Raw genomic sequence first — 25,685 nt, forward strand, 5'->3', positions numbered from 1 at the left:
CCGGCGGCGGGCGGTCCCCCATGGCGGCGACGAGGCGGTGACCGGCGGGTAAGGAGAGGGCTCGGGGCGGAGGTCGGTGGGTTCAGGCCCCCCCGTCCCCGTCTCCCCGTGGGGAAGATGCTGCCCCGGGGACAGGAGCGGTGGAGCTGGAGGGGCGGCGGGGGGGTGTCCGTCCGAAGTGGAATTTTCCCGGTGGTTGGGGCGCAGACAGAAGTCCTGGCGTGAAACGGGCCGGTGAATGGGGCTGCTTTGTTTTGGTTTAAGAACAGGATTAAAACAAACAAACTAACCAAAAAGATACTCTTTTCTTTCTCTTTTTTTTTTTTTTTCTTTTTTCTTTTTCCCTCTTTTTTCTCCTTTTTTTCTTCTTTTTTTTTTCTCTTTTTCTCTCTCTTTTTCTTTTTCTCTCTCTTTTTCTTTTTCTCTCTCTTTTTCTTTTTCTCTTTTGCTCTCTCTTTTCTAACTTTACAAGTGGTGAAAAGGGGATGGCTTTGCGTGGGGTACCACTGGCAGAAATCAGTGGGGTTCGGGGTGACGGGCATCCCACAGGATCGAGTTCTCATGACTTTTGCCTTGTTGGGGAGGAGACTGAGGCGAGTTAGAAGGGCTTTGTTGTTTTGTTTTTTTTATTTAATCCTTGAAGAGAAGTGAATTCCTGGGGCCTTTCTCATATTTTCTAGTGGTTCTGCTGGTGATGTTAAAACTGTGAGTGTAGGTTCACGGTGTTTGCAATCACTGCTGCAGAAATCCCTGCTGAACGTACAGCAGGGCACAGGGGCTTTGGGAAAACAACCAGAGCAGATGTTTTTTCAAGCATATTGTAGGTGAGAAAGAATATTGAAAGTTTTCACTTCCTGGTGTTAAATAAGTACTCACTTGAAGAAGTGATTTTCAGTGGTTTGTTTTTTTTTTTTTTAAGATGTAGGTGTTCTGATGCTTCTGGCAAATAAGAGCGTTTCTGAAATGAGCTAGGGAAAATGCTGACTAAGGAATTTTATGGGAGCCTAGTGAAAGTTAAGTTACAAAAGTCTACGCTTACCTTCCCCAATAGGGATGTTTTTTCTCTGAGGTGGAGCACCCTAAACCACCACTCCCCCCTCCTCCTCCCCCAGCTGATTTCTCTGCAAACAGGACTTTTGTTGGGAGAGGCTAATGACTGTCTGGGGAGGAGGGAACACAAGTTTGGAAGCCTGAGGCTCTTAAATATGAACTATTCACTTTGTGGTTAACTCACTTTTCCCTGTCTGGAGGCTGAGACTCTTCTATGTCTGTAAGAGAAGAAGAAAAAGAGGTAGCTGAAGACAAAACATTGAATTTCCTGGTCTAGAGCACTGAGGGCACACCTGCAGCAAGAGAATTATGAGAAAAGATTCTTGACTATATGTAAGAGCAGAAGAGTTTGTACAACAGGAAGCGTGGCTGGAAATTATATTTAACTGATGTCAGAGTTGTAAATCCCTGGGAACTTCTGCCCAAAGGCAGGTAGGAGGTCCTTGTTTTGTGCTTAGATTTGATTATTCTCCTTCTCCCTATCTGGTTTTGCAAATATAATGAATGTTATTTTCTGTCACTTTAAAAATTATTGGGATTTATAAGCTTGTTGATACGTCTGCTCAAATCCAGATCTTGAAATAGCAAATTAATGTAAACTTTTAAGTTAATCTGTGTGTGAATGGTAACTCCGATGTGAAATGCACTCAAACAGAGATGCGCTGTCATGGACAGTTACTCCATGTTTTGGTAAACAAAATTCCTCTAGTTCACCACTCCTTTTCTTACGTTTTTGGTTGGTGTAAATAGGAGCAGAAGTCTTTTGCTTCAGAAAGCCTGGCTGCCCACACGTCTCTCTTAAAAAGCTTTTGGAGAGGAACCCAAATGAGGCTTTTTTGGGTGACTGTGTTATGAATTATGCTTTCTGACGTGACTGTCTTCAGTTGCTATTAAAAATACCTCTATACAAATAGGCAAAGAAGGATTCACTTGTGACCCTCCTCATTAGTGCTGGTATTCTTAATAAGGCTGTAGGGCAGGGAGAAGGGGAATGTGCCGCGGTTGAGGAGAGGGCTGGTCTGTCAGAAAACATTACTAATAGCTGTCAGGCAGCACTTGACGTGTTGAGAAGTCCTCTGTGAATCTTATGTGGTGGGTGAGTCTCCAGGACTTGTTTGTTGGGCACTAAAGCAGGAGGTGGTTTTAAATGCACATACAAAAACCCTGTATCTGATTCGGAACCAAAACTAAAATTAAAAAAAAAAAGTGTATTACGTTGTTCAGTGAATATGCTAAATATAGTATTTCTGTTAGCTTCCCTACTTTTTATTATTCTCTGCTGAGATTAGTGGGAAGAGTTTTGGAAGTGTACTTTTGCATCGTGTATTCTTCGTGGCATTTCATCCACCGCTTCCCTTGGACACTGCAAACAGTAACAGAGGACCAGGCTTAAATCTGTTTCTGACCGTGACCAGTTTAATATTTTGATATGTGATCTGTGTGCCAAAGCATTCAGCCCTTTTTTTTTTTTTTTTTTTTTTTTCCTTCCAGAGGGATGCTTAATCATAAAAAAAACCCAGGCTGCTGATTTTACAGAAGGGGGGACAGCCACCCGTAACAGCATTTCTGCTGCTCAGTGGCACAGTGTAAATCTCTGCCTCTGCTAAAGGGGGAGGGGAGAAGGAGGGGTTTGGGATGTTAAACTCCTTGCCAGAATCCTCTGCAGTGCTGCCGTGACCACAGTGCTTTTGTGGGATGTTCGTGCCTTCCTAATAATAACATGTTTCCTAAACACAGTTAAAAGTTGCTTCAGTAGATGCAGTAACATTCCATTAACTTAGTGACCGGCAGTAGGACTCTAAATAAAAATAGATTTATTTTCCTGTCTCTTCCAGGCCAGAGGACTATGCTGAGGGCTTGTTGGCATTTTTTTTTTTAATTAAAAAAAAAAAAAGCCCAAACCTTTTGTAATGTAAAATGTCAGCTAGTGTCGATAAACAGTTTGTGTGAGGCTCTTCTGCAACCGTCCCTTGGCTCTTGGGAAGCTGCCTGTGGAGGGTAAGTCATACAGTCACTATGGTGATGCTGAGGAGGAGTGTGGTTCGTGGAGGATGAAGCGGAACTGGCTGAGGAAGCTTCAATGGGAGTTAGGGATCACAGGCTTGCAACCAGCACGTTCTAACATTAAAAAAAAAAAAACAAAAAAACAACTTTTTCCAATTCACAGCTACATGTAACTGTTTTGTTTCGAGAAGATGCAATCACGTCTTGCATCACACCTTGCACACAAGTGATGGGAGGTGTCCCTGCCCATGGCAGGGGGGTTGGAACTCCATGATCTTTAAGGTCCCTTCCAACCCAAACCATTTGATGAGTCTATGAAACAAAGTAGTTAGATGTAGCTGTGAACTGGGAAAACGTTTTTTTGTGTGTGTGTGTTAGAATGATCCTTGTGATCCTTGAAGGTTCTGTAGCTGGAGGTTGGCTTTTGACTTGTCTATGCTGTTGCAGTCATTGCTTTGTGTGTTTTGCCATGGGTTTGCTGGCTGGCTAAGTCACAACAAGCAGTACGGGAACTGCTGCAAGGAACTTTATGATTCCCTTCAGGTGTGGGAGGTGGCCATCCGTGGAAGAGGTCTACTGTTGGTTTTTGCAGCTCAGAGCTTGGCTGTGTGCACTGATGGAGAAATTCTTGAATGACTTCCAGGAGTGGCTTCAGGTCTCCATTCTGGTATCTTTCCCAATGACACTTAAATTAGATTTCTAATCCCAGGTGATTGCATTGCAGTGATTTTTGAAAATCCCTCAGTTCCTGTAGAAAGCATTTCAGACATGTCCCTGTGAAATCCTACCACTTCCAGTAAAACATTGTCGCTAGGCTTCTCCCACCTTGATTTTTATTCCCAAGACCAGTCATGCATGCTCTTCTGTTATCCTTTTGAGGCAGCTCTGAAATGACTTCACGTCTGAGTGTGAGGGAAGGTCTCCTAGAATGGATCTAGACATGAAAAGCAGTTTATTTACAGTGCGTAGCAGCTGAGATCTCTGTGGTTATTATGTGGCAAGGATGGGTTTTCTTCTGAATAGCCACGCTAAATTTTCATATAAACTGGAAGGTTCTGTTGTGAGCAAGAAGAGGAGCTGCTTGTTTGAGGAAGGCCCACCTCAACCACAGCCCAGCAGGCTGGAATAGTTCTTAGAGATGTGAATCTGGCAGCACTGCTGCTTTTCTTTTCTTTTATCAAATCAGAATCATAGAATGGTTTGGGTTGGAAGGGACCTTTAAGATCATCCAGTCCTACCCCCCTGCCATGGGCAGGGACACCTCCCACCAGACCAGGTTGCTCCAAGCCCCATCCAGCCTGGCTTTGAACCCCTCCAGGGATGGGGCAGCCACAGCTTCTCTGGGCAACCTCTTCCAGTGTCTCACCACTCTCACAGGGAAGAGTTTCTTCCTAATATCTAATCTAAATCTCCCCTCTTTCTCTCCAGTCTGAATCTCCTACCTGCTGCAGCCTCTAAAGCATGAGAAGTGACTCTGAGGGGCAGAGGAGCTGGCATTTCTTCAGGCCTCCTTCGTTAGACACCTCTGTGTAGCATCCCTCCCAAACGCTGGATGCTCTCCCAGTGCTGTAGCCGTCAGTACTTGCCCTTGTGGTGGTGAGTCCCAAACTGCGTGACACCATCCTCTCTAGAGGCTGTTTCAGCCTCAGCCATATTCTTTTCCCCAGCGAGGAACGCAAGTGTTGGCTCTGCATCTGTGTTGATGCCCTTAAAAATGTTAATTTTTTCATGCTTGCGTGCGCAAGTACCGACCACCATATTTGTGAGTTCCCCTTAGACTCAAGGCAGAGACAAGTAACGGTGAGGGGTGTTTGCATGGGTTACGCCTGCCTCTGCTCTGGGGCCGTGCACGCTGTCAAAAGCCTAAAGCTTGAATTCCTCCAGCTCTCGGGGCCAAGAGTAAGGAATTCCAAATTAAACAGATTAGCTGCGAGCTCTGAAACTTCTCCCAGCTGTGCCTATGCCCCAGTGAGTGAGCAATGTAAATATGAGTTCACATTACACTTTGAAGTCAGTGTATATTTTTTGACTGTTACACCAGTTCCTTATTTTTCTAAAAGCAATGAAATGAGTAATGCGGTGGGAGACTTAATCCATGTATATATCCCAAATACAAGTGAAAGCCAAGAAATTCCAATTTCCCGTTAGTTGTGCCTTTTGCTTATGTTTATTTCAGAGGTATAGCTTGGAGAACTTTATTTTTTGTGTGTGTGAGATAAAGCAGAGTTAAATAAAAGTGCAGCCATATGTAGTCTCAAAATAAAATTTGAGGCAAATCAACATAAATCAAGCAGTATTTTACATAGAAGGTATGCTTCAATTTTTTTTGCATAGTTAAGTACTAAAGCGGTGATACAAAGAATATGGCAGTAAAATACAGAGATAAATCTGCCATATTTTACTTGGATATCACAAGGGCTTACAAATGTTTAGGGTATTTTATATACCATATGTGCTTTATTGCTTAAACTGCAGAGAATTTGTACTTTCCTGCGAGACTATTACATTTTATGGCAAAATGCTTGAAGGATTGTCTAGGTATTTGTATGAGAAACAGTAACAGCTCATGTGGTATCGTTATGGGACAGCTTCACCACAGGATGCAGAGTTTTGCATTAAGTTTCTTCATGGCCTATGTGCAAGGGACACCAGCGTTCCTGGAAATATAATTGAGTTGTAGGAGTGTATGGGGTCCAGAGTCTTTCCAGAAGGATGGAAATATAAGGACCAGGTGTTGCCCACAAAGAGAGCCGATCGACTTACTTTGAAGGGATTATTTACTTGTTTTTTTCACAGTGTGTGTAGGTAAATTGGCTTTTGTTGAGCTTGAAGCAATTTCTGAGGTTGATACTTGCCCAATAAGACCTCACCGTGCAATTGGCATGTGTAAGATATGTGCTGAGGTGTTAGAAACAGAATTTATGTAGAGGAGGTATAGCTTAGCAGTTTTGAAGCCATGATGGCCTCTGGAGCTAGAGAGGTAATGAGGGATGTATTTATAAAATTATACTTTTCTGTGTGGTTTGGAATGTGAGTACTGGCTATTAAATGTTCCATTTTTTTCTTTATGCCTTGCAGAAGGGAGGTGTTTCCTTGCCGTTCCCCATTAGCTGACCCCGTGCTCCTCCAATATTTAAAAAAAGGATTTTTGTGTTTAAATCCACAGGGATGTGGTTGAGGGTTTTAGCTGATGCCCTCCCCGGGAGGGAGATGCTCAGTGAGGGGTTCACTCACTGCACTGGTTCAGCTGCTGCTGCTTCCCCACTGTGGAGGAGGTGATGGGAGGCCACCCCACCAGGGCAGTGGGGGGACATTGCTGGGTGGTGACAAGTCATCATCCTCAGGTGGCTGAGGACCACTTTTCTGGTTTAAAATACCAAAGTCAATACTTTGAGTTGCACCTTGGAACAAGTAGGGAGCTGTTATTAGTGTATGACCGTAGGAAGAGGTAACAGCATCCCCCAGGCAAGGCATGAAAGTTGAGCAGTATTTTCGCTGCAGATCTGATTTAGAATCATAGAATGGTTTGGGTTTGAAGGGACCTTCAAGATCATCCAGTTCCAACCCCCTTGCCCTGGGCAGGGACACCTCCCACCAGACCACGTTGCTCCAAGCCCCATCCAGCCTGGCCTTGAACACCTCCAGGGATGGGGCAGCCACAGCTTCTCTGGGCAACCTGTTCCAGTGTCTCACCACCCTCACAGGGAAGAATTTCTTCCTGAGATCTCATCTAAATCCCCCCTCTTTCAGTTTAAACCCACGAGCCCTCATCCTATGGCTCCACTCCCTGATCAAGAGTCCCTCCCCATCTCTCCTGTAGCTTCCTTTAGGTACTGGAAAGGTCTCCCTGGAGCCTTCTCTCCTCCAGGCTGATCAGCCTGTCCTCACAGCAGAGGTGCTCCAGTTCTCTGATAATTTGGGCTTTTCGAAGCAACAAAGGTCCCAGTAATAGCTACAGCCTATAAATTCTCTCAATAATAGATAGGATTTCTCCTCCTTACATGCTTGAGGTATTAAAATGAAGAAATTGAGCTGCAACTACTGTTCATTAAGTGCTGAGGGACTGAGTTAATCTGATAAATGGGAAGATTGTTTTCAGGCAGAAGAGGATGAATTGTGATGAGTTGAAGCTTTCGGGTTCACTGGAACCGATGCATTTAGGATCAACTGTTTCAGTCAGCATTTTTGTTTGCCGTTTCAATATTCTAAAAATGGTATTTCCTGTGGCATATCTGAAAGAGATACCACACGTGCTTGTAATTTAAATGTTATGGGCCGCATAACATATGTGGTAATGGAGATCAATGGCATCTTGTATCGTTTTCCTCTTACCCAAAACATTTGGGTTACGTTTACTTGGGTCCCATGGGAGCTTTTTGAAGTCAAAACACATCTATCCTAAAGCCTGAATTTACTGCCATTTTGAGGAAGAATGTCCTAATTCTTAAGAAGGAATTTGGAGCACTTAGAACAAAACAGAACTTGAGAGAAAAGATTAATTTATTGTGTTGTGCAGATGTAAGAGCATCAGAGAACAAGCTACGTAGAGTAGCATAAGACTATAAATATTTTTTTTCTCTTTTAAATCCTAAATGAATGGTGCTGCCCATAACACATGAGGGGGTGCCTTTCCTTTCATTGGTATGACATTATATGAACAACTTTTAGGGATCCATTTGGATTTCTTTCCTCCATTCTTAATAGTTTTGGGGATCAGTGAGCACAACTGCTATCTATTTGAACACTGACTTCTTGCACGTGTATTTTTGTTAACATCAGTATCATTTCTGTGAGAAAAAACCCACATTTCTGGAAAAGTAATGAAAGGTGAAAGCTACAGCCTCTGACAGGTACGTGAAGGGTATTGTAACTGCAGATGAGAACTCCATCTGCAATAGTGGTTTTCTTCGTAGACATTTATTGACTGAAGTTAAATGTTTGGCAGGTGATTTTCAAACTCTTTGTTTTGTAAAAGAAGAAAAAAACCCCTGCTGAATAATCTGGAACATCACATTTTAAAAAGTGAACAGCAACAGACATTGGGGGGAAAAAAGAAATCAACATCTGGAAATAATAAAGGATACTGAAAAACTTCATTTCTAATGAGAAGGGGAAACAGGCTGCAGAACGTGTTCTTTATGGTAAAGAACATTTGTATTTACTTACAAGCCCATTTTTATGTTTCCTTTTCCACTGGCACATCTCAGTGTTTTCTGATTTGCCCCCATCATTTCCCACGAGCTTCAGGCCGTGTCCCTGCTCTTGGTAAGATGAAGCAAGGTCTGAAAACTTAGGAATTTCCCCATCTAGAATTAATCAATATATACTGCTGAAGGAGCAGTGCCAGCAACCGGAGGGAAAGGAGGAGAAGGGCGTGGCACGGGAGGGAAAAAATGATGACCAAATCAGAGACCAAATAACTGTGATTTTTCTTTCCATTGCTACACTTTATTTTGATGAAGTGATTGTGTGGGTGAGGGACACACTGGTAGCTGTGTGTGTCTGAGCTATGATAGTCATTTGTAACTTGTTTGCTCTTTTTCTCTCTCCCTGGAAGTGGAGAGGAGGGTGCTTATAAAATAACTCGCATAGTGCAAATATTTTTACTGAACAAAAAGGTTGGGAGTTCAAAAAATAATGAAGGACTGGAGTCCTTCTCCATTGCAAGCTCTTGTTTGCTCAGCAGCGGAGCAAGCAGGCTGTTTATGGTACTTTCTTAAAGGCCATAAACTGGCCAGGAAATAATGGGGAAATGGTAAAAACAATGACTCGTAGCGTAAGATTTCACTTGGCTGAACTTTGGCATCTCTAGAAACGAACTGTTCTCCAAGTGCTACAGATAAAGAATGGCTTTTGTGGCTGAGTGATTATATACTGTAGTGCCGTGCAATTAGTAAATGGCCTAACTATGGCTGTCTATGCATGAAGGGGAATAGCTTTAAGTCATCGTTATCTAACTATAATTACAGAGTAATGTATGTGCAGGTGGTTTTGTCTATATGAACTCTGCCTTCCTTGTGCTTTCAGGCAAACGTGAATATGTTCTGACATAAGAAGAATAACTTTTTATCAGATGAACGATGTTGATGTGTGCCCCGTGGTGCTTCATTGTGCTCGATTCTTCCTCAGTCATTAGTGGTTTATTGCTCGCTCCTTCGTCAGTCAGGAGCAGTGGGGAGGAAAATCTTTGGGGGTGACATACAAGGACACAGTAAGCATTTACATTTCAGGGCATGATTTAAAACCATGCAGGCAAGATTAATTATTCACTGGTTGCAGTCTTGCTCTGAGGACATCTAGCCAAGCCCTTGACCAAAGATACTTGATTTGATGAAGGGTAGTTTATTAATTGATTTAAAGACCTGTACTTTCTCCAGGCTGCCAGCCAATTCAGTACTTAGCAGATGTGTATGTTGTTACTTGGCCTTGACTTGTGTTTCACCGGTGTTTTATCTCCTGTGGATGCTTGTAGCCTACCCTTCAACAGGGATGCGTTGCTCGTCCTTAGGGCTAACTTCCTTTTTTACAAGTCTAATGATTTTTCCACCCTGATGGCTGTAGTAGGTGTGCCTTTGCCACGAGCACTGAGTTGCTACAGCTTTTCAACAACAGACAAATAATCACCTCTCACTCTCTTAATTCTGCTTTTATCTGTCTCGGATTATAGATGTAAAACACAGAGGACCCTGGTTTTGTGAACTGCATGCACATTTTGAGCTTTGCATGGTTCGTTTTTTCTAAGGGTTGGGTTTGTTTTGTCTTTCAAGAGAGTTTTATTTCTGCTCACCTGTGTTGTTTCTTCATAGATGGTTTGCGGGTGATACACGTGCAAGTGCCTCAAGTTTCTCCAGCAAGATGTGCTCCACAAATCCAGCAAATTGGGTCACCTTTGATGACGAGCCGCTCTTCCAGTCGCCTCAGAAATTGGTTGATAATCAAAGTAGTTGTAAAGCAAATGGCCTTAAACTCAATCTGTCTAGTGTGCACGAGTCTTCAAGTAGGTCATCTTCTACAGGCAGCACTCCACTCTCATCTCCTGTTGTTGACTTCTACCTAAGTCCTGGACCCCCCAGTAACTCTCCACTCACTACACCTACCAGAGACTACCCGGGAAGTCCATGCATCCCAAAGCCTGGGATTCACGTCCTTTACCCCATCCCTGAATGGCCATCAAACATTAACCTTCCTCCCTCACCTGGGATTTGCTCATCCATTTGCTCCTCACAGAAACCGAGCAGCCTTCCCTTGAACACCTCACTTAATGACCATCCGGTTAAGACTTCGTTCTCCAAGTCGACAGACGAAGGAAGCCCTAATCCACCAGGAAGCTGCGAGGAGTTAGGAGAGTTGTCATCGGCAGCGGGGCACTTCCCCTACTTCCAGAACGACTGTGCTTTTTCTAGTCCCTTTTGGAAGGAAGGATGCTCGCTCAGCACGTCACCGGCTCCTGGTAGCACGGACAGGAAGGACAAAGCACTTGACAGGAGTGCCTGCTATCCTAAAGACAAAGAAACTTGCCATGATCAGAAAAGCCTTAACCAGGGCTCCTTCAGCTACGTCTGCGAGAGGCTTGAGCACCTTCAGGCTGATAGCTGCGACACCCTGGGAAGCCCACCCGTCTCCAGCGCTCATGCATGGCACGCACTCTCCCCTGCCGTCCCACACAGCCTCTTCAGGAGCCAGAAAGCAGATGGGTGGCCCTTCATGCTGAGGATTCCTGAGAAGAAGAATATGATGTCCTCTCGGCAATGGGGCCCCATTTACCTTAGGATCCTAGCCGGAGGGGTATTGCAGATGTATTACGAAAAGGGCCTGGAGAAACCTTTCAAGGAATTCCAGCTGCAGCCACACTGCAGGCTGTCTGAACCCAAATTAGAGAGCTATAACGTCTCAGGAAAAATCCATACCGTGAAGATTGAGTTTGTGTCTTACACAGAGAAGAGGAGGTATCATCCCAAAGTGGAAGTGATCCATGAGGCAGAGGTTGAGCAGATGCTGAAGCTGGGCACCACGGATTATAACGACTTCACCGATTTCCTCGTAACGGTTGAAGAAGAACTTATGAAACTTCCTACCGTTTCTAGACAGAAGAGGAATTATGAAGAGCAAGAAATGACTCTGGAAATAGTGGATAACTTTTGGGGGAAGGTCACTAAGGCAGAAGGAAAACTCGTAGAAAGTGCTGTCATCACGCGCATTCACGGCTTGTGCTTTGTGAACGGAAGCGCCGACTGCTTTCTAACCCTGAACGACCTGGAGCTCCAGAAGAGGGATGAGCGTTACTTTGAGAAGGAGGAGGAGAAGAAATGGATTGACATTCTGGATTGCCATTTCCATAACTGCGTCAGAGCACAGGAATTTGAGCAATCGCGCATTATTAAGTTTACGCCCCCGGATGGCTGTAGGCTGGAACTGATGCGTTTCAGGACACGGTATAATGGGCAAGACCTTCCCTTCTCTTTGAAGGCTGCGGTGGTGGTTCAGGGGGCATACGTTGAACTTCAGGCTTTTATAAACATGTCTTCAACTGCTCCAATCCCAACCCGTTTACCCTCTGTGAAATACTGTGAAAACGTTATGATACGCTTTCCCGTTCCCACGCAGTGGGTCAAAGCACTTTGGACCATGAACCTCCAAAGACAGAAGTCCCTAAAAGCAAAAATGAATAGGAGGGCGTGCCTTGGCTCTTTACACGAGGTCGAATCTGATCCCGTAATACAAGTCTCGGTTGGAACAGCGAAATACGAGAGTGCCTACAGGGCTGTTGTGTGGAAGATAGACAGGCTTCCAGATAAAAACTCAAGTAAATAATTTGTGCTATAAAATTATGGGCTTGGGTGCATGTCTTCACTGTTTTTATGCTTGTGTATCTCCGTCACCTTCCGTAGTTTTAGTTTTTATCTGTGCAGTGGTGTTCATAGAAGTTGGAGTAACCTTTTTCGAAAAAGAAAATAGTCTTTTTTTTTTTTTAAGCACATTTTCATACCTTACTGGATGGAGGCAGATGTGTTATTGCCATGTGGTACTGTGGAAATGAATCTCACCATTCTGAGTAAACCTAAAATCCATAGTAAGAAAGAGGGAAGGGTTTGTGCTTTGCATGTACCAGCTGAGCAGTGGTGGGATGGGAAGCAAACACCAGTAAGTGAACTGATTTCCCCACCCAATGTCCCACATTTAATAGAAAAAAGTAGTATTTTAACTGTTGCGCCTTGGCTTTTCTAGCATCGTTTAAGAAACGGTAAGTATGATACGTAAGTAGAAGGTTTTGTGGACAAACTTGGTGTAGCAAGTTGAGTATTTGAGTGTGCTTTTGCTAAGGCTGTTGCCTGTTACCTCCTTGGTGGTTTTGTGTGTGGAGATTGCATGTCCATGGCAAGAACCGCGCTGATGCCTCCCACTTTATTCCTCCTCCTCCCTGATGTGCGACCTCACTAAAAACTTGCAGTAATAAAACCAGCTTAGTTCGTAGTCATGCATGTGGGAGTTGTAAGTAAAATACTCTACCTTAATTTAATGGTGAAAATATGATTTTTTGGGGGGGGAAAGAAAATATAAATATATGGTTGTAAAACTCCAGTTTTTAGTCATGTTACCAGATTAATAGCCCAAGGTAGTACTTTCCTAAAGGCGTAAACATTCTTGAGGAATACATTATTATTCTTCAAGTTCCGTACAGTGAAGGCATGTGATCCTTTCCTTGGATAAGCATTATGTGTGCATGAGGCTTTGGGGATCTGTGTAAGACAAGGGCATCTGTTAAAGCATTTTGCCTAAAATACCTGTACAATCTGTACTTTTAAGAAAGGGGGAAACATTAAGCGGTGGATTGGCCTTGTCTTGTACTGTCCTAACTGTCTGGACTAACTGCCTCTTTAGAATGTCCAGAAAAGATGTAAGTTTCTTAAGTCTGGTTTCAGGTTTGCTAGAACTAAGCCCGTGTTTTGACAGATAGATGTGTGTGCAGGGGAGAGTTCTCATTCAAAACTATTAAAAACAGGAGTAAAGGCAAAAAAAACCTCCAGAGGATATTTTTTTCTTATTTCTATCTAATTGTAAATTATATTTAATCTGAATCTGTTGTTTAGGCAATTATGCCTTTTTTTTCTTACAGTTTGATATTTGAATACTTCTGCTTGGTTTTTTTGGTGACAGAAGTAACAGATCAACAGAAAAACTGAAAATTGAAATGAAATGAAAAGGGAATATTATCCCGAGTCTCTATATGAACTAGATTGGTTTTGGTATTAAAAGAGCATTTGAAAGCATCCTGTATTGACACGCTGATGTGGCAGTTCTGAGAGTATAAATTATTGCATGGCAGATGAGAGCTAGTATTTTTACTAATGATGCTGCATGGAGATACTGGTGCTTTCTGTGGGTTTTGCTGAGGCCACCTGGAGCGATCGTGCCTTTCGATTTCTGCGGATGCAGACACCACGGGAGGAACAGCACGAATGTTGCTGAGGTCAGATTTAGAAATGATGTCGTGTTAATGCCATCCCTTTTGCTTTGGGAGAAGCTGTGGTTGGCTTGGACCTGTGGCTAATGCCATATGGCTCCTCCTGAGTTGGCTGAGCCCTCCCTTTTCCACGCTGCTTGGTCCCTGGGTATCACAGGCTCTTGCTTGGAGAGGATGCTGGTGGCTGACAGGCAGCGGGGGAGCGGAGGAGACACAGCATCAGCAGACAGACTAACACAAGGCAGGGAGCCAAGCCAGAATTAATGCTGGAGGGGGGAACACAAAGCAGGGAGCCAAGCCAGAATTAATGCTGGAGGGGGGAGAGAAATGCCAGCGAGGGGGAAGATAAGGGCAGACAGTAAATGAGGGGTTGGGGAGACTGAAAAATGGACAGAGAGGGCAAAGGAGTTGATGGAGAGATGTAGGAAAACCAGTGGGCAGAAGAAGATTCTTCAGGTCTTCCAAATCTGTAGACTTGGGTGTCTGGTGCTCCAGGCTTTGAGGCTTTGCACTGTGATGCTGTGACCCGGGTGTTTTCCCAAGGCTTATGGGACTGGCTGTTTGGGTAGTTTTTAATATTCTTTGGTATTTAACGGAGGTTTTGCTTCTGCAAAATCAAGTCAGCAATTTAGTCAGCCAATTTTAAAGAAGATTATAAGTCTTCCAGAGTCTTTAATTCCCTGCAGTTCATTCACCTTAAGATTTGATGTGCACAATTAACTTCAGATTTATATTATTTGAAAGTCAGAACTGGTTTTTGTGGTATTTTACAGCTTTACATTATTTTCTCTCAGTAGCTTAAACTTTTGACATTTGAATAATTCCTCTGGCTGAGATCTGCAAAATCATTTGTATCCTTGAAATGTTCATGCCTTTGAAAAAACATTTTGGTAGTAATACTGCCTGGTCAAATTTTAAACATCTCTATCAAGTTTTCTGCGTGCAGTTAAGAGTTTAAAAATAGAGTTGTCCCAAGGCATGCCAAAAATCTGGAGGCAGTCAAGCTAATAGAAATATGTAAACTTTCATAAGACGTTTACTGCAGGGAGAAAATCACGCCAAGGCTTTTGCTTTCAAAAAGCCTTTGTCCAAGGCTTCTTCAAAAAAGAAGAGAGGGAAAGGTTGCCTACAGTTATACTGTGACTCTGTTTATAGACATTGAAATATGTTAGTATCCACTGGGTTCTACTAAAGTGCTTTGTTGGAAGAGCGCTGGCCAAGCGAAGCTTATGTGAGCTGTGAGATACCCCAGATTTTTAAAAGCTGCCTTTGTTTATTCCAAGATATAAACTGAGAGCTTGGAGCTTGAGTGTTAAGTTAATTTAAAAAAAAAAAAAGGTGAAAAAGCTGTAGACTTTGAAGAGTTGGTCCAATGAAATTTCTGCAAATTGGGTCTATGTTTGCGAAATGGGAGCATCGTATAAGGAAATGTAGAACATTTTATGATTTCAGCATGGTACTGGGGCCAGTCTTTGCACCAGAGAAACTGCACCTGTATTGCCCAGGGAGCTGGGGAGACGCTAGGCTTCGAAACGCTGTGTTTTAATCTCTTGCTGTGTAAGTTTGTGCCCTGTGGTGCTTCCTGTGAGGACACCTCCCTCCGCAGGCTGTTGTCTGAAGCCACAGTTCTTCAGCTGATTATTGCTCCTTCTGCCTCACAGAGCCACGCTGAGGGAGCAATGATTGAGCAAGACAGAGAAATGGGGAGCTCGTGGCTGCTGGCAGCCTTTAGCATCTGAGCATGGACTCAAGTGTGGGAGGTGATGGGGCTCCCAGCAACCTCCAGCTGCTGCTTTTTTGTTTTCTAAGCTGCCTGGGTGGAAACTCCAAGCCATGACTTTCTTAGGTGGGCTCCATCCCTGCCCAGCACCGTTGCAAACTGCTCCTTGGTGGTGGTACCTTCCCACTGCCCTATTTCCTGAGCGTTTATCCTGGAAGGTTGGATAAATGCACCCATTTAGACATAGCTACAGGAACTTGTAACTTCTAACAATCCTAATGTAAATCTGTTCTTAGTAATTGTTGGTGTTTTCATTTTCAAAACAAGGCTTTGAGAACTGGACCTATTTTGGCAAAAATAGAATTACTACTTAACTAAAATAACCAGCCCATTTCTTTGGCTTCATGAGCCTTTCCCAGATCAAGATTGCTTGAAAGCTACTCCTACAGGTGAATAAGGGATAAATAGCGTAAGTCCAGCAAAGTTAGATTGTTTGTGAAGCGCTATGTGAATGCTAAATGCCAGTTAGAATCGAGCTTCATAGTTTTACTGATCTGTTTGTTTGTTTTGGCTTTTTTGTTGTTATTCTTCAGAGAAACAGAGCAAGAATTTGGCACATTTTTAGGAAATAAGAGCCAAATTTTCAGATGTAAAACAAGACAGACTTAGATCTCTGAATTCACAAAAGTCTTAACAGTTTTCCTAGACACCTACACCCCAGGGCTTCTGTCCCCTGAGTTAGCTAGTAAAAAGCTCAGTTATCTTCCCAAATTATTTGCTTGCCTTACACGAGCGATTCGATTCCGTCAGGCCAGATGGGCATGTCTCCACAATGCCTGATGGGCCACATTTTGGATGGCTGGGCTCACATCAGAATATGTCATCTTAGCTTCCACTGGGCAACTGTACAGACTTACAGTGTGCCTGCTTCATCCAGCTTGTCTTTCCACACCACTACCTCTTGTCTCTTCTGTCCAACACCTTGTTTATTCAGTTTCATTACAGGCTTTTTTTTTGCAAAAGGATCTTGTGCCTGCAGCCTCTTTCTTCTTCTAACTCCAGTGTAATACAAGGCTTGGGAAAAGATAGTTTCACGGAGCAGAGATGACAAGGACTGGCCAGTTTTAGGTGAAAACGAAGGCGATCCTCACCGTCTTCCAACATGTTGGTTGATTGCTTCGTTGTCTGACAGTCAATGGGAAGAAGTTGCTCCACACTGCTACTACAGCCCAGCAATGGGCAGAGGAACTCCTCCACAATTGAAGTGGTGAGTAACTTCTTCTGACATTGTCGGTACAGGAGAAAGATGGTCTGTGGGGAACCCTGTGTTTTGGGTCCTGTGGAGGCTGCTCCAGAGGACCCAAAGCAGTAGCCTTATTACCCAGATCCCAAAACTATCATCTTTGCTTTTGCAGGTTACCACCTAGGGAAAAGAAAGGACCCCAGATCTCATCGGAGCCCAGCACTGTGACCACCTCATGGGTGTGGGTTAGCTGGAATATAAGGCCAGAGGCTTTATTTTTAAGTGCTCTCTGGTACTGAACCACAACTGTGCCATGTCTTACACAGCAGCCTCTAGCAGCAGGCCAAGAGGAATGGCCCATTTATGCCTGGGCTCAAGTGGACATCTGCCATCCAACATTTACCATCAGATACCTGTCCAGGAAAATTACAAGCAGTGGTTATTTCTGGATTCAGAAGACAAAACAATTTTTCAGACAATTCCCATTGCTACTTGTTTCTCCATAGACCTCCCTCGCACAATAGGAAGATCTTCTTTGATCTCCAGAAGTCCTTAGATCTACACCCTTTTCCTACTACCACAAATGGACTCCAAACAAGATGCCGCTGCTCATGGGCAAGCCCATTCTCCTCAGATCCTTGGTCAACCATAGCCCCAGGGGCAGAGTGTGCCACTTTACTGGCCAGGGCATGATGTGCCATCTTAGTGTTGCAGCTGCTGCTGTGAAGGACCCTTCCCTTGTTGCTGATGTTGTGCAGTCTGTGTGTCCCAACCCAGCAAACAGCACAAAGACCAGGTGGAGTCAGTGTGTCACTGAGCTGCATCCCAGCACCACCGCTGGAGAGTGGAGCAGGTCCTGGGAGCCAAGAGGAGCACAGCTTGGGTGGGTTGTGGTACCACAGGTGGGATGATGTCTCACAGTTTAGCTGTGGCATGGTGTGCTGCTTCTGGTCTCCTTCACTGCTGGTGTTGCTGTCACCACAGCCTGTTACTGGGATGATGGCGGATTCAAGGATGGAGAGGCTCACCCTAAAAGAGGAATCATTCCACCATATCCAGGCAGCCTGGAAGAGGGACCGTGGACCAAGAGAGTGTTAGTGCAGGAGAAATGGGCTTGGACACAGCAAGAGATGACCAGGAGCAGATGATGGACAAAGCCCACATCACAGCGGTATACAGATCTGCCTGTCACTCTGTACTTCAGTGACAAAGCACTATCTCCTCCTCACACTTGTTTAGTCCTCCTTCAACTTCCTTCTCAAGGAGCCAGCAGGTGGTTGTAATACTTGTTTCCGACTTTGTTCCTTCCTCTATTTCAGTAATAAAGACCCTGATGTTACAGTTTTACCTGTCTCTGTGTTCTGTGCACTGTATTATTGTCCTGAGGCTCCAGCCACACACTGTGTGCCCCTGGTCATTGCACTCCCTTGAATAAGACCTTTACAGGCTTGCAAATTGGGTACCTTTGTGCTTGAGTGACTTGAAGGACTCTGTCCTGTAGCTCAAGCCACACACTGGTCATTGCACTCCCTTGAATAAGACCTTTACAGGCTTGCAAATTGGGTACCTTTGTGCTTGAGTGACTTGAAGGACTCTGTCCTGTAGCATGCTCCGAGGTGGCACTGTTTAAGCACAAATGGCAGCCACAACCTACACAGTAGGCTATTACATAAAAAGGAGGTGACAGTGATGCTGCTTTTGGTCATGGGCCATGATTTGGGGTGCTGATTGTCATTTTTGAAGTGTGTGTGGATTGTAAAGCATTGTGCTTTGACTTTTTGGAGAACAAGTCTTATGAGGAACGGCTGGTTGTGATTTTTTAAGTGTGTGTGTGGGTTGTAAAGCATTGTGCCTTGACTGTTTGGAGCACAAGTCTTACAAGGAACAGCTGAGGGAGCTGAGGTCGTTCAGCCTGGAGAAAAAGAACCTGAGGGGAGACCTTAATGCTCTCTACAACTCAAAGAGCCTGAGGGGAGACCTTAACGCTCTCTACAACTCCCTGAAAGGAGGGTGTGGAGAGGCAGGGGTCGGTCTCTTCTCCCAAGTAACAGGTGATTAAGATACGAGGAAATGGCCTCAAGTTGTGGCAGGGGAGGATTATACTGGATATTAGGAAAAATACTTACACTGAAAAGGTTATCAAGCATTGGAACAGGCTGCCCAGGGAAGTGGGGGAGTCACCATCCCTGGAGGGGGTTAAAAGACGGGTAGACGTGGTGCTTAGAGATATGGTTTAGTGATGGTTTTTGTCAGGGTTAGGTTGATGGTTGGACTCGATGATCTGAAAGGTCCCTTCTGGCCCAGGCAATTCTGTCATTCTATGGTGTGGTAGGTGGATTGCAAAGTCTGCAAGGAGCGGTGAGGTTTTTCCATCTGATCTCTCCAGCCTGTCCTGCTCAGTTTGGTTTCCATCCCTTTGTGGTGATCACCATTGCTGGGCACCTCCTTCTCCCCACTCACCTTAAAGGTGCTGTTGTACAGGGTGTATTTGGGGGAGCTTCATTCCCCAAACTTGGGGCCTGTGTATTAGTTGCAGTGATCCCTACCAGTCCTTTTTATGGATCTGCCGCTGTATTTATGAGTTCAAGTTGATGAGGTTTATAAGTTCTTCTGCAATTTCTGTAACCAGTTCCTTACGAGCGTGTATTGGAGCCGCAGGGTGTATTTGGGGGAGCTTCATTCCCCAAACTTGGGGCCTGTGTATTAGTTGCAGTGATCCCTACCAGTCCTTTTTATGGATCTGCCGCTGTATTTATGAGTTCAAGTTGATGAGGTTTATAAGTTCTTCTGCAATTTCTGTAACCAGTTCCTTACGAGCGTGTATTGGAGCCGTGCTGTGGTAGAAAGAAGCAGTTAGTTCTACACGGGGAGCGGTTGCTGGCTCTCCCCTGTGATACATGATTCTTTAAAGATGCCTGGGAGGCTTCATGGCCAGTGGCTGATACTATTCCATGGTGCAGGACTCCAGCTGGTGTGTAATAGTGTTATTTTCTGAAATCCAGTTCAGGTTTTCTTTGCCCGTGATGAGCAGCTATGTAAAGAAGCAGCGTTTAGGGTGAGGATGGAGTGGGAGGTACTGCTGGAAGCAAGCCTGCAGGGGATGCTTTTGAATCAGCCACCTGCTGACTCCAGATGGTGAAGGACCGCACTTGTCCCAGTGACATGTCCCTTGTCCAAAGTGGTGGCTATAAATGCTGCTGTGTTTCTGTGTGCATGCCTCTGGGATCCGCCGAACAGAGAGAGGAACACCTGCAGTCAGCAAATGGCTTTTTAAGCTACTGATTGTTGCTGTTGTTATTAAACATGGCAAAAAGAAGTGGAGGGAGAAAAAGAGCTGAAGACCTCCCATCTGAAGTTTAGGGGCTGATAATCCAAAGGACACTTCCTATCCCTTCTCCCCTTCCCTCACCTTTTCTCCCAGGCAGTCGAGTTTTAACTGTGCTGTTGAGTGTTAACAGCAAGGAAGGAGAAGGGAATTATTACACTAGTTACTTAACATTTTTTTTTCCTTTTGGCTAATTATATGGTTTGGTGAGTATGATTAAGACAAGCGTGAATTTCATGTTCTTTAAGCCTTGATTTTTAGGGACCGATTGACTTGATGCCGGGCTTGGAATGAAATCTGGAGGGTGGTGTATTGAATTAGACTTTGTTCTGGTGAAGCTGGAGACACGTGTGGCAGAACTCTGCCCATCAAACTGCTCAAACATAAATTATCTCCTAAAATCCTAACTGGCTGTGAGGCAGGTTGCAGGGAAAACCAGAGGATGCACCAGCCCAAGGCTCCCAGAAGCAACAGGGATGTAGCCTTTTTTTATTTATCTTTGCCTTAACAAAATGCCCATGAGATGTGGAGTGTTATAGCGATTTTTCCTGCGGGACAGATACAACTCAGTGTATGTTAACTCATATTCAGTATTTCCTTCATTCTGATAGAATTTGATTCCTGCCACCGGAGAAAGCCAGTGTGTAAAGAATGGGATGTTTTTGCCTGAACTTTGAGATGCTGTTCAGCGTAATGGATGAAAACCAAATATGCACTGCCAGCCTTGCCTTTGACAAAATACAGCCAATCCTTTCTCTGTATTGTTTTCTGCCTGCAGCCAAATGGTAGTTAGTTGTCTGTGATGATGCTTAAAATCCTGGAGAGGAGGAGAAATGCAGAATTACCACTTTTTGCCCTGAAGAATTTGGAGAGGCAGCTGCAGTATAAAGGATTCTTTTCATTCTATTATATTATATTATACTGTTGTCGTGTGCACAGTGATCCTGCTGAGCTTGGTTCCTCTGGAAAGCTGGCTTTTCACCCTGGTGTTCCTGTGTGCCAGGAGGAGGAGAAATCAGCATAGGAAGGACATAGACCTGTTGGAACAGGTCCAGAGGAGGGCCGCAAAGGTGATCAGAGGGCTGGAGCACCTCTGCTATGAAAACAGGCTGAGAGAGTTGGGGTTGTTCAGCCTGGAGAAGGCTCCGGGGAGACCTTATGGCCCCTTCCAGTACCTAAAGGGGCTACAAGCGAGATGGGGAGGGACTCTTGATCAGGGAGTGGAGTGATAGAACGAGGGGTACTGGTTTTAAACTGAAAGCGGGGAGATTTAGATTAGGGCTTAGGAAGAAATTCTTTCCTGTGAGGGTGGTGAGACACTGGAACAGGTTGCCCAGGGAAGTTGTGGCTGCCCCATCCCTGGAGGCGTTCAAGGCCAGGCTGGATGGGGCTTGGAGCAACCTGGTCTGGTGGGAGGTGTCCCTGCCCAGGGCAGGGGGGTTGGAACTTCGTGATCTTTAAGGTCCCTTCCAACCCAAACCATTCTATGATTCTATGAAATGCTTTCCTTACCATTGCCACATATAAGAAGTGCTAAAGCAAGTGATCCCTAGGATCTGAGGCTGGGTTACAGTAATTTAGAATATGCTGCACTTCATAAAGACTCTGCTTTATAACATGACAGTTACTTTAGTAATACTTTTGTTTGGAATAAATGGGGTATGTTCTTTTTCTGTAACAACCCTGGAAAGGGAGCGCAGGTAGCCCTTATCCTGGCAGCTGGGATATATCTTGTTGGAGCAGGGCTCTGAGCAGCACCTTTATCTTCCTGCCATAGACATACTGTAATAAATGCTGTTACACAAGGTAGCTCTCATACTTGAAATAAACAGTCCAGTAAAATTCCTACAGCAGAGAGCTCTGAAAAGGGTGGTTTGTTGGACACAGGGCAGCACCTCTGCCTTAACTGAGCTGAGGCCTTCCAGTTCTTATTTTTCTACAAGAGTAAGAAATGTATTTTTAAGGGAAAACTAAGAATTTCCCCTAATCTTCTGAATTTAGCAACTGATCCCTAACTTTGTAATACTCTTCTCTCCATCAGGAGCTGGAAGCTTCTGTTAATTCTTGTGTAAATTAATTTGTAAAACTACCATGAGTGTGAAAAGTGTGCTGAAGCAGACAAAAAAGGAGTAAAAAGGAGTAAGGGGCCACCTTCTGCCCACAGAGCTAAAGATTATAGATAGAATGATCTTGTATCATCACAACAGCTCTGCATTAATATGACAGACCTGTGCTCTCTTGTTAGCAGATTAACCTTGCACTGTAAACAACAACAAAAAGATAATTAACTGATGTTTTTTTGTTTTGTTTTTCTTTTCCAAGGTTCGGATCATCCACACAGCCTGTCTTACAAACTGGAACTCGGATCAGACCAGGAAATCCCATCTGACTGGTACCCATTTGCTACCGTCCAGTTCGTCGTTCATGATACCTGTGCCTCAGGAACAGAAGTCAAGTCACTGGGCGTAGAGAGTGACCTGCAGCCCCAGAAACACCTGGTTCAGAAAGCTTTTTACAATTGCCAGGTATTTTTAGAGCTTTTCCTCCTCTTCTTCCTCCCCATTTGCCCATACAGTGTTTCCAAGTGCTTTGTATTCAAAACGTATCTTGCATGCACTTGTGATAATGACTTTGAGCAAAAGAATCATTAAAAAATAATTCCTTGTCTGATCAAAGATGATGCTGAAAAACAGAACTGCAAATGCAGCATTGTTTTTCCTCAGCTGAGCTATTTTTGGGAGCAGTGGTTTTGAAATGTATTGGGTCTGGAAATGTTTTGATTCCGAGTCAAAGCTTTTATTGGTGTGATTGCTGCAGTTTACACTTTCAGTGCCCAACTGTTTGCTAATTCTACCTGTTTTTTTGTTGTTGTTGTTGTTTTCTGACTACAGGTTGAAATTGAAAAGAAGTGGATTAGGCTTGATGGAGAAGATCCGGATAAGGCTGGCAATTGCCTAATGCAGTAAAAGAGGACAGGAGGCACCGTCATAGGATATTAGTAGGAATCAATTTGCATAGGAAATTCTATTGTTAGAAGCAGCGCAGTGACCTAGTTTAGGATAAACACAGTCATTGAATTATTTTCTTTTTTTAGAGCTTTTGGGTTGGATTCTGCAAACCAGTACTGGTTTGACTGGCCTGCGTTCAAGTAAACTTCCTGTCACGGGAATACTGGTATGAGTAAGGTCTCCTTGTAAAGAGCTGCAGGATGTGAGCACTTAATTGACTGATTGTAATATATTGTTTTCCTGTTGCGTATCTATGACTTGGGAATGATCTCATACCCTGTATTGAAACCTAATGGCACTACTCAAAGAGTTCATGTCACTTGGACATGTAATATTCAGCAGTAAAGTCTGCCAGAGCACTTTTGTGCAGACCAGCATCTGTGTAAGGTCCATCAGGACCAATTACATTTTTTTTTAGTGGTGTTTGAAAGCTGAAGTCCCCCATGTTTCTGCTCCCCTCGATGTATGTGAACAGAACAAGTTGTAATATTATTCTTGACAAGAGCCTCAGTTAATGAGTTGAAAACTGAGTGATTTCATTGGTAAAATGGGAAAAGTTCCTCTGCAATAATATCCTTCATTTTTCTGTGGCTGCAAGCATTTCCTCCCCGGCACTTTATAGGTTCATTCAAAGTAATCTCTTGGGCAAAAAAAAAACATATGGCAGATGTGATTGAAATTTCTGTGCCAGCATTAGAAAAATCTTACTGCTGCAGCCAGTGTGAGAAGGGGCGGATCCTCAGCAAGTGTAAATCAGCCCAGACCTGTTTAATTTGATGAAGCTTTTGAGAATTTCCACCAGTGGAGGGTTTTCCCCACCAACTGAAGAAATGGCTGGTTCCTACTGTTTGCTTTGGGTGTCCTTTAGGATGCAAGTTCCGGGTGTTAGTTTGGAAACTGCAGGATCTGGTGCTTTGAGTAATTGTGAAGACAGTCTTTTCATGCATTGGAAGATGTTCTCATGCTACTTGCTTTAAAAGGCATTTTTTGTGGGGAAACAGTGCAGGAATGGACCATGGCAAGAGAAGTGAAGTTGTGAGGCTTCAGCAGGCAGCTTGAGCTACTAATACCGTATCAATGCATTAACAGTGTTTTCAACAAATTATTGGCATTTAGGGAAAGGTTTTCATGCTTCCCCTCAGCCATTATCCCCTTTGTCATTTTTTGCAGGATGTAATTTCAGGTCTGAAACCACCTGATAAATTAAAAAAGCACTCCTGATAGTTTTTGGGGTTGTTTTTTGTTTTTTTGGCTGCAGTTTTCCTAAAATTATCCTTACTTCAAACTGAAATTAGTGGAGAACAAAAATATAGCAATGCACTAAGGCTCACTTTATATTTTGTCACAGCTTGTAACTGTTTATGTGAACACTGTGTAAAAATATGGATAAATGTTATTCCCCAAAAGTAGAAATATGTGGGATATGCACTGAGAAAATTACCAGTCTGAGGAAACAGAAGGCCATAATATGAACCTAGTTCATCACAATAAACTTTTCCCCCATTTGGAAGCTGAGAATGAAATGGGTAATAGATTCTCTAGTAAGTCCTGAGGGCAGGTTTTTTATGGGTATTGCCTTGCCAAAGCCCCAAATAAACTATGATGGTATTTTGGCTTCTCTATATATCCCTTTTTATTAGCAGATTATATTATTATAAATCTAAGCAAGCATTTGAGTGTAGCAGCGATCCAAATACGTCTCAGCTTTTGCATCCTCCATCCACGTTTTGACTGGAGAAGCCATTAGCACCTTCAAGTCATGTTTGGTTTGTTTTATTCATATTTAATTTTCGTTTTATGTACTTCTCAGCTGAACTAAGGGGCGCAGTGTATGCTAGGGTAAAGCATTTGTACTTTGCATTGTGTCAGCGCGCTGCAGTTCACTGAAGTTCATGGTTATGCCAGAGCTACAAAATCTATTACCCTCTTCGGTTTTCTGGGCTGCTTTTCTTCTCTCAGGTGCCTGCTGTATCTTGGGATGTCTAGGACAGGCTGAGAGAGGTGGGGCTGTTCAGCCTGAAGAAGAGAAGGCTCTGGGGAGACCTTATAGCCCTTTCCAGTCCCTAAAGGGGCTACAGGAGAGATGGGGAGGGACTCTTGATCAGGGAGTGGAGTGATAGGATGAGGGCTCGTGGTTTTAAACTGAAAGAGGGGAGATTTAGAGGAGATCTCAGGAAGAAATTCTTTCCTGTGAGGGTGGTGAGACACTGGAACAGGTTGCCCAGAGAAGCTGTGGCTGCCCCATCCCTGGAGGGGTTCAAGGCCAGGCTGGATGGGGCTCTGAGCAACCTGTTCTGGTGGGAGGTGTCCCTGCCAGTGTCAGGGGGGTTGGAACTCCATGATCGCTAGGTTTCCTTCCAACCCAAACCGTTCAATGATTCTATGTGTTTAATAAGCCCACGTAGCATTGGCCCCTCAAGGCAGAAGCTATTGCTTTGAATGGCCTAAGTGATGAACAGCCACGTTACAAGTTGTCTTTCCTGCTGGTGAGTCTGTGTTGTATCTGGTGTGTTGCAAATGATCATTCAGCCTTAGTGAACTCGTTAAGGTCAAGCTACAACTTTATCTGTCTCGCAGGCTCTTGGATTTCCATCTGAGTCCTGCAAGACTCGCCATTAACTTTAATCAGAATTGGATCAGGATCACAGGGAGTTCATTCCATGGAAATATTGCCACACTAAAAGCAAGTTACTCCACTCAATGCATGGCTTTCAGTTTAAACCTGACAATTAGTGCAGCCTAAGGCTGAATAACTACCCTGTTCAGTCTCAAACTGATGCTTGTATGCTTTGCTGGCAGAATATTTAAAAATAGGCTGCAGTTTAATGAAAGAAAGTTTGGGTTGTCTGCCTTTCCCCCCCCCCCCCCCCCCC

At 44.0% G+C, this 25,685-nt stretch overlaps 1 protein-coding gene across 5 annotated transcripts in view; it reads left to right on the top strand.

Annotated features, from left to right (window-relative positions):
- The window catches only part of STON1 (stonin 1), a 29,007-nt gene extending 6,153 nt beyond the window's left edge, over positions 1 to 22,854 (top strand). Inside the window, exons 1-4 of one of the 5 annotated variants that reach the window (XM_014962454.1) lie at positions 7 to 48; positions 9,861 to 11,857; positions 22,127 to 22,329; positions 22,696 to 22,854. In XM_014962454.1, coding sequence (XP_014817940.1) covers positions 9,910 to 11,857; positions 22,127 to 22,329; positions 22,696 to 22,770 — 2,226 coding nt within the window. In that variant the 5' untranslated portion in view covers positions 7 to 48; positions 9,861 to 9,909 and the 3' untranslated portion in view covers positions 22,771 to 22,854. Of the gene's footprint in view, positions 1 to 6; positions 49 to 1,456; positions 1,483 to 4,492; positions 4,651 to 9,215; positions 9,266 to 9,860; positions 11,858 to 22,126; positions 22,330 to 22,695 lie in introns of those variants that run through there. The other 4 variants (XM_014962456.1, XM_014962455.1, XM_014962453.1 and 1 more) reach the window with 4 other exon arrangements.
- Positions 22,855 to 25,685: the final 2,831 nt, after the last annotated feature.

The sequence above is a fragment of the Calidris pugnax genome, unplaced genomic scaffold, assembly GCF_001431845.1.
Source record: "Calidris pugnax isolate Ruff unplaced genomic scaffold, ASM143184v1 scaffold147, whole genome shotgun sequence".
Classification (NCBI taxonomy): Eukaryota; Metazoa; Chordata; class Aves; order Charadriiformes; family Scolopacidae; genus Calidris; species Calidris pugnax.